This window comes from Drosophila montana, unplaced genomic scaffold (genome assembly GCF_035044405.1).
Source record: "Drosophila montana isolate Dmon_TW-CO22-7 unplaced genomic scaffold, ASM3504440v1 contig_3699_1, whole genome shotgun sequence".
In the NCBI taxonomy this organism is placed as follows: domain Eukaryota; kingdom Metazoa; phylum Arthropoda; class Insecta; order Diptera; family Drosophilidae; genus Drosophila; species Drosophila montana.
The window spans coordinates 267053-276617 of NW_026998585.1; the positions used below are offsets into that span (position 1 = coordinate 267053).

Below are 9565 nucleotides of genomic sequence, written 5' to 3' on the forward strand. Positions count from 1 at the left end.
TTTTAAATTATCTAATTAAAAACTCATATTCAAATTAAAAATTCATTCTCGCGTACCTAAATTATACATTTATTGAACATGTTCTGCGAATATTTTCCCAGGGGCCGTGATTTCCTTTGGCAAATTGTCAAATTTAATTGTTTTTACGACTTTCCCTAAACTCTAAACAATTGAATTAGTACAAGTGGACGCCATTGTGCATGGCAGCTAACAAAATGGCTGCCCGGCTGCACGCACTTTATTGCGAGCAATGGCGGCGGCTGCTGGTGCTGCTGCTGCTGGGCGTTTATTGCATTCAGAAGACGCAACGGGCGTCATTTTGATGCGAATGCTCGACGAATGACCCGTATATCTTTCTAAGAGAAATGCTTCTCGTGCGCTTTGGGGAACGTACTCGTATTGCGCCATTATGAGTGGCATTTTCTGCAGTGCTCCTTTTATGGCAATTCTAGCGTTTTTTTATTTTTGCGATAATTTCATTTGGGTGAAACAAGTATTTCCAAGTGGTTTTCAGTCTTCGGATGCAGTCGAGCGGCACAGTTGAGTCGGATGTGGAGGTGAACTTGTTGGTTTGGCATACAAAATGTGACAAATATTTGATTTATTTACAGGACCAACAAAGCAAATAATGAATTTTTTAAAAGATCAACAACTACAGTCCAATTAAAACCAGCTTTAAGAAAGAAAAATAACCAATTACCAAATACAACCACAAAAGGAAATTCAATTATAACTAAACAAACTGACCAAATATAAAAAACATAAATGTGCTGTGTAAAAATAAATAAATAATTAAAACATGTAAATAAATGTAGAATTCTGTGTGCTTAATTCAACTGTGGACCAAACACAAAGCCAACACCCAATACAAAATCTATTTATATAAATAAATATACCTAAATACAATTTTATAAATTCTTCTAAGCTGTTGCAACATCAATGTGAGACTTGTGCATAATTAAATAAACCTTAAAATTAACAAATTAGCCATATGCTCGATGTAGTTAATTATACATATACGTACATATAATATAAATTATTTTTTAGTATTACATTTAAGTGTACATATGACCACCAAAAATGGTACACGATTTGGTAAAAGCTTTAATTAGTACATAAGCCATAGACAAAACTTTACTCTTGGTGTCAATTGACCAAAGATTAGTGTAAATATATGAAACGATATTAAACAAACAACTGAAAGTGTAACTCTAGACTGTGCTTAAACATATTTCCGATAGAAAAAAAAAAACAAATTAAAATAAAATAACCCAAACTAAAACAAATCAACTTAAGCTATTAAAGAATTTTAAAAAGCATTTAACTCAACTTAAACGTCGTCAGGTAACACAAATATAAATGTGACAATCCGTTTGGGAGCTGCTATTAAAATGATTGCTACACATATGATAAATATAATATGTGTGCTTTGCCTGCGTCTGTGTTGTGTTGTATAGTGTAATTGCTAGTTAAACATAGTGTGTTGCGACCATATCTCTCTCTCTCTCTCTCTTGCTCTGTCTGTCTTTCTATCTGTTTCACGTTTCCTACGAATCTTCATGCAACATGAGCAGCAACAACAATAATAATAATAATAACAACAACAACAATAATAATAATGACAGTCCTATAACAATTACACGCAACTACAAGTTAGTTGGTTGGTTTTCTCAAGTAAGTTTTCTTTATTTTTGTACAGCAATGTTTTTTTTTTTATTTTTAATATACATATGTATTACGCAATCCGCATGCACAGTGTAAACTGTCACCATTTGCTCTATCAATGCGAAATCAAATTAAAATGCCAATCCTTTTGACACACACACACACACACACACACGCACACGCGCGTACACACACATTCAGCCATTGTTGTCGTTCTTGTGCTTGTTCTTGTTGTTGCTGTGACCCGGCTACCATGCTGAATATCATCATGAGCATCATCATCGTCATCTGCGTCATCTTTCTCAACCTCATCTGAGCTCAGTCAACAGTTGCCTCATTGTAGTCGCTTACCTCTTATAAGTATATACAATATACCTTACACTCATATTTGTGCTGATTCCCATTCTTTGCTCAAGACGAGCTTCTTTTTTACTTTCCATTTTGACTTTATTTATTGCGTTTTGGTTCCTTTATGTTGGCCCAGGCAAGCGTTTGCCTCAAGTGTGCGTTCACAATGTGTGCCTCTTAATTAGCTGACAAGTTTTGCTTATGCCAAAGTTTTCCAGTTTTCCAACTTCACATAGTCTTAAAGCCATCGTAACTAAAGCCCTTCAGACATTTTACATATTCGAAACTTATGACGACTGGCTTATGGAATATTTATAGCCTGCCGGCTTGCATAAGAGTTTCCCAGTGAATGTATTTAAATATTTATAAATTGCCTACAATCTTGTTGACCTGTTTAATTCTAAATAATTTGAAATCCGCGCGAATTGCTGCGTAGCACGAAAAGTTGGCACAAATAGCACAGCTAGTTAAAGCTAACTATTTGAATATTTAAGAAAGTTTTGGCCTTAAAATGCTATTCAATGCAAATTTTTTAAAAGTTCTGAGGTGAAATTGTGACAATTTTATGTGCTTTAAAATATAACTTTCTTTAAAGTTTGTGGGGCCTTAAGCTTTTAATTCTGAATTAAATTAAATCAAGCCTTTTCTTTCTTATATATATATATCTCAATATAAACCTATGCAAATGGCAGCATGCTGTATTATCTAAATGAATACATTCTCTCATATTCTCTAAATTAATACATAATTACAGTTGAATTCAATTTTTAATTAAATACCACTTGCTCTTGTGTCTTACTTTAAATTATTATTAAAGATTACCTTATGCTTCATAAATTTCAATTTATTAATTAGTTAACAAACGAGTTAATCGCATACTTTAAGGACAATTTAATAGTTATGTTATGTTAACGCATCAAATTGAATTTAATTATACTTTGAAGTGGAATTATTCGCCATCAATCAATTGTATAACTGGCACAATTTCCAACACAAATACTTGGCAATTCAACACGCCATGAAATGTCAAACTCAGACATATTGAAATTCAAATTGATCAAAAGCCGCAAAAACAATACAAAGCAAAACAATAAATAAATAAATGTGGATGCCATAGAAAAGGGTCCAGCACGGGGGGCTCAAAGGCAGCTGTGCATGCAAAATATTATTTTCAATTTTCCGCTGTAATCAAATATAAATGCATGCAAAGCAAAAGACAAAAAAACAATTGGGAATGCTGGGCTGAAAGTTACGCTATATACTATATTTTAAACAAATACTATGCTAATTTTTAGATTAATTACAATATCATTCGATATATTGACAGAAAGTTAAGGAAAACGAAAATTAGGATTGGGAATATATACTCTACACATAAAGTCAAGTCCGTACAACTTTTAATTGTAAACCCATTTGATGGGTGAAAGGTATAGAAAAAAATGTACAGATTTTTCACACTTCAGCGAACGATTGTGGACTTTGGTAAAAAACAAATGAAATTTAATATTTTTAATTTGGCTAATTCAAGTATATTTCTGCCACTTCGCTTGTGAAATTGATGAATTATTTATTTTATTCACATTTATTTACTTAACACTTGTGTGTGCGTGTGTGTGACTATGCGTGTGTATGCCAACTAAATCAAAAGTTGTCTTCTCGTGTCTGCAATTAAATTGGGTACCTCGAATTGCAGTTGGGGGTTGGCTCCATAGTTTTGGGTTTAAGTGTGTGTGTGTGTGTGTGGAGAGCTTTGGTTGTTGGTGCGGCCGGCGGGTTGCGGGGTGTGGGACAATCAATACGGATTTTTAATGAAGAAATAAAGTGGCCATTTTCATGTTGTGCTGTGTCGTAAAAATTGTCTACATTTTTATTGCGCATCTTCATTTTTCGGTTGGACGGCAAGGGCGCATTTTTACGGCACGCCTCATCATGAGGACAATGAAATGACCTGTGTCCTGTACGCACACACACACCGACACACACACACACACACGCGCGTATTGAACGTGGCCTAAACGCCTCTGTTGAGCTGGAAAATATGCCCTTTTGTGGCCAGCTAACAACAGCAGGAGGCACAATTGGAGCTCGCACAAGTGTTTATTTCGGCATTTTGCTTTATATTCGCAGCGCACAGCAACACCCCTTGCCATTCTATCAGCACTTGTGTGTGCGTGCATGTGTGTGTGTGTGTGTGTGTGTGTGTGTGTGGGTGGGTGTGTGCTTCAACGCACTCAACCCAATGCGAGACAAAAGCCAGCGCGTCACAAGTCTTTGCTTTTGGCCAAGTTTTTGTGCCCTAATGATTATTGGGCTCATTTTTTCATTCTTTTTTTTTCGGCCATTGTTCGTGTCGGCTTGTTGGAATGCTGAAAATGTTGCCATTGTTTGTTTTTCTTTCATTTTTTTTTTTTGTTCGATTTTGCAATGGGCGTGAAATCATTTAAGACATCGGTGTGCAGCCCGCTGACGGAACTAACAGACCCAACGGAACCTGCTGTGTGCGGTTGATAAGCTGCATTTGGGTTTATTTAACTGTTTTGCTAATTTTTACATGTTTTATGGGGATAGAAAGGATTTCTTGGTATGGATTCTAACTTATTTGATCGATTCATCAGCACCTCTTATTTTATTCCTTCTGATCTGTAAGGCTATGCAACTCTGTCTGTCTCTTCCCTCTTTTAGTTTTCATCTTTCATGTGAATTTAAGATAATCGCAGAGATGCCATATCGCTGTTCTATGCGATTCTCATAATTTCCAGCACGTTCATTTTTGGTTATTCATATTTGGATTTCCCAAATAGATGCTCCCATTGTACGTGGTTAAGTAACTGTCATTTAATGGTATTTAAATGCAATTTATTACCATATTTACTGCCAATTTGTCGTTTTTTTGCAATTATTACTGTTTTTATTGAACGTATTTTTATTGATTAGTTGTCATCGGCTATTTAATGGTTAATTTGATGGGATTGACTTCATGGCGTATTTTTGTGGCGCTTTGTTACCTTTGTCTGACTAGATCGTATAGATGTCCCTTTTGAAGTCAATTTTGACTTTGATAGCGTGCTGCAATACTCGTTGCATTCCTCTGAGCTATAGCCTGGTTGGCAAGATAGCGTCATTCTGCATTCGCCCTCATGCCACACCCAAATTGGACGTAATGGCTGGCATATCAGGCGATCCTTTTCTCTTAAGTGGCACATATCAGTCGGATCCTGCTGGGTCTCCTGCAGTAAAACCAAACCCAAAAAGGCAAAAACTACCCAACCTTTTCTCATGATACGAACTGTCTATGAGGAACTAAATATGTTTTCTTTGGCTTTTTATTTTTCATTACATCTCGAGCCAAATCAACCGAAGCTGTTGCTAAAGGCATGTAATTAAATTTGTTACGGTATAGTTGTTTTATTTATTTAATTATTTTTTATTTAATTTTAGAAAAATGCTGCTTTTTCGATTTGACCTTTTTAGTTATGAGAATTGTATAGAAAGGCATTGTTAAGCCTTTTACTTGTGCATACTCCCCACCCTTTTAATGTTGCTTTCTTTTGTCTATTCTATCATTCTCCATTTTTTGATTTGGCGTTCTTATTATACTTCTTTTTTTTTCCCACACTTTAATTAAGTTATAAGAATTGCCTAGAAAGTCATTGTTATGACTTTCACTTGTGCTTACTATTCACACTTGTAATATCACTTCCTTTTCCCTGTTCTATCTTTCTCCCTATTTCGATTTGGCAGCTTTCTCCTCTTCTTTTCTTTCCCACTCTTTAATTAAGTTATGAGAATTGCATAGAAAGCTTTTGTTATGTGGTTCACTTGTGCTTACTCTTCACCCTTTCAAAGTTGCTCTTCTATGCGATTCTCAAAAAATGAATCGGTGTAGTTGAAAGTGTGTTTTGTGGGAACAATTTAAACATCTGATATGAAAATGCAATTTATTGCTGTATTTATTGTAAATTTAACGGGTTATCGTGATGGCTTCTGTGGTGCGCGGTCTTCTTGTTCTGCCAGTGCTACCGCCTTGAAGATTTTGAGTTGTCGTTGTTGACACCGTTGTGGACCGTTTGTAACAGTGTTTTCTGCACTCCTCTTCTGTGTAGCCCGCAGAGCACGTAAGCCCCTTTACGCATCTGCCGTCGCGCAACACCCAAACTGGTCCTAAAGGTTCGCATAATGAGCGTGCGAACGGAAAGATTTTTATATTCAGATTGCAACGGTCTACTACCCTGTCTCCTATTCTGGACAATTTCGTTAAATATATTTTTGTCTTCGTACATGTTACTTACTAACTTCGCCTCAAAGAAACCTGCTGCAGCAAAACAAAGCCAGTGAGCGCACATAAAACCCAGCGCGATCTCATCGTATAATGCATCTTTGAATACATTAAAAACTGAATTGCAACGTTTTTAACTTTTAAAGTTTCAGCCAGCGGTTTCTGAAAGCGTGAAATTGCTTTGTTCTGGATATTTATATAATGCCATATTTCTCTTACACGCAATCCAAAGACCATATCAAGAAATGCTCAAAATTTGTATCGTTGGACTCTTTATTAGTGATTTCTCCATCACAACAGCAGATAGTTATTTAATTTTGTTTCAAAGAAGAGTCAAATACAACTTTAAGTAACATTTAAAGCTGTGCGACTGATCATTTAAGTTCGCCCCACTTAGATATCTATTAAGACTTAATTTATTACACTTTGCGCACTTGATTCGCTTAGCTCAGGCACCGAAATGTGCAGAGTGAAAAGCGCTGGGAAATTATAAAGCTATTAAAGACGGACAGAGTTTGCCTAATTAACAAAATGTGCAGAGTGTCTCATGCTCTCAGCTAGCTAATGGAGATATAAAGTCTTCGGTTCTTAAATACCCTGTAACTTACATACTTGAGTAGCTCTTTGATGCAGTAAGTAATATTGTTTAAGATAAACTTCACCTTACTAGCAGAGCTTTTAAAAGCTCATTAAAACAAAGCTCTTTAAGCATGCAGCTTTTACTGATTAATGCTACTGCGCAGTTTGTTTGGGCAACAACTTTTCACACTTTTGAGCTTTTTAAAGCACATGAAAGTTCAAAACATGAATAAATGAATACAATTAGAGCACTTAAAGCTTTAATAAGCTTTAGATATAAATCGATAAATGTGATTTTCATTTAGATTTTAAATTTTTGAACCAAAGCAAAAAGTTTTAGATTTGGCTTAATTGCTTATACATCTTCCAGGGCATCTTATTTGCGGTTTATCCAGCTGTAATGCCATTTCAAATTGTTATATTGACTTTCTCCTCTTGCCCCTCTCTTTGACTTTCCCTCTCTCTCTTACTGACCGTCTGGGACGCGATTGGTAATTAAGTTTGGGACCGCCGCCGCCGCCGCGACGATGTCTTAAGTAAATTTATGTAAATTTCGATTAATTTATTTTTTGACACAAACTCCCCATCCATCTATTCGATTATGGGCTGCCTCATTAAGTGCTGAGAGTCTTGTCATTAGGCAAAATTATTGCTGTCTAATTGCACGGATGCTCGTTGTTGGTGTTGACAAGCGAATCGGTCGCATTTGGTATGTATTTAATGCCTGATTGCAACCTGATCAATCAATGCCGAACATTTTTCATTCTTCTGCATTTATATTTGGCTCTTTGCCCAATTGATTTTCCTGCCAGCTGCTATGTGGCTAACTAAATGAACTGTGTGTGCGACGGCTTAAATGACAAACAGGAATTGCATTGAGGCTTTCGGCAAGAATTTCCGCCCATTTCCGTTTTGGCTTCTTTCTGTCTTTTGGTTTTTTTTTCTGCTTTTTTTTTTTTGGAATGAATATCGTTTTAAAGACGCCAAAACTGCTCTCGAAATGCTCTTCATATTTCAATTTCCGGTCCACACAACTTGTAAGCAGCTGTCCAACAATGCCCTAAATCTACAGCTATCTCATCTCTCTAGTTCTCTCTATTTTCCTCTTTATCTATCTCTGTCTTGTTGTGTGGCGCTTAAAATTGATTGATGCTGCCGGAAGTTGATTTTGCTTTGCAGTTGCCCTGGGGGCACATGTCGTTTTGATTTGGTATTCAATACCCTGTACTCCAAAACAAATGCCAAGATGGGTGTATTTAACTTCTCAATGATACAGTCGCAGCTACCGACTATCGACTAAAGCACCTGCAATCGATTGGTTATCGATAATAAGTCGATATCACTTCGGAACCATTTTATATATTTTTTATATATTTTATACTTTATTACCTGCACATGTAAATACATTAATTAATATTATTAGCATTGATTGTAATTTCAATCGATAATTTGTAGCACACAAAAACGAACATAAATTGTAGAGGTTATAATTTGGCTTACAACAGGGTATATCCTAGTCGAGCAGTTCATATTTGAGCATTCCCAGTTGTTCGATTTGTATTTATGTTTGACTTTTGGCTTTTTGCATGCACATTTTATATGTATGTATGTAGTGTAATGACATTGAATGAGAGCAGCTCCCAAAATGGCAGCACACACGCACACAGTTACACGCTCACACTCTCACACTCTCGCACACACACACACACACACACAGTCGCATGCATAGCGCTTAAATCAAAATGCTTTACGTTCTCAATTCTGTTGCATAATTCATGCTGCTTCCATATCAAATGCAACAACAAATGCAACGCAACAACAACAATAAGCAAAATGCTTTGTTCCTATGACTGAAATGCAAAATTATGCGCAACAACAACAACAACAACAACAATAACAACAACAACTATAAATAACGCGCGCGCTAAAAACCAACATTTGGAAAATTGCAAATTTTTGATTGCGACTACAAAAAAAAAGAGAAAAACAAAAACAGAAAAAAACTCGTTTGGCCTGCTTCGCTGCACAACATCCTGCTAAACCCTACCCGACCCCAATTCTTCAACTCAACCACGCCCCCAGCCCGACCCGTTAACAAACGCCCCGCAGAATGTCAATGTTCTTCTTTCGCTTGCATAATCTCCAGCGCGCCGAGGAGAACAAACGCAAGAAGCGCGCCGAACAGCAGCGTCAACAGCAGCGCCAGCGGCGCGGCGCCAAGGTCTTCAAATGTGTCAGCGATTCCACTGGCCACCTGACCCTGGCGCCCTCGCGCCTCTTCGAGCGGACGCCAATGAGTCCATCCGACAGTCTGGACGAGATTGCGCTGCAGATACCAAGGTGAGTTAACATCGAGTGTGCCGAGCCTCAGGCTGCGTGTGTGTATGTGTGTGTGAGTATTATGAGTACATTGTTGAAGCTCAGCAATACTTAAACACCAATACACACACACACATAACACAACACACTCACACACACAGACTTTGCTACACACAACCAGCTCAGTTACAAGTGTGCAATTGAAGAACATTTGTCCCCGTGCGACTTGTGATTGTTTTGCTTTACCTGTGCTCCGGGGCAACCAGCCAGGCACACAGTGGCTCACAATCGTATACAACTAAACATCATTTGTGCTTTGGCTTATATAACATAATAAGTATATAACTTAACCATTATTCTATTGTGTGATATACGTGG

General features: G+C 37.0%; 1 protein-coding gene across 1 annotated transcript; it reads left to right on the plus strand.

The window, feature by feature from the left end:
- Window positions 1–1290: 1290 nt before the first annotated feature.
- On the plus strand, window positions 1291–9208 carry LOC135435782 (putative uncharacterized transmembrane protein DDB_G0288661; the record flags this gene model as incomplete). The annotated part of the gene is made up of 2 exons (XM_064693000.1): window positions 1291–1674; window positions 9015–9208. Coding segments are annotated over exons 1-2 (302 nt in total), but the record flags the coding sequence as incomplete, so codon positions are not given.
- Window positions 9209–9565: the final 357 nt, after the last annotated feature.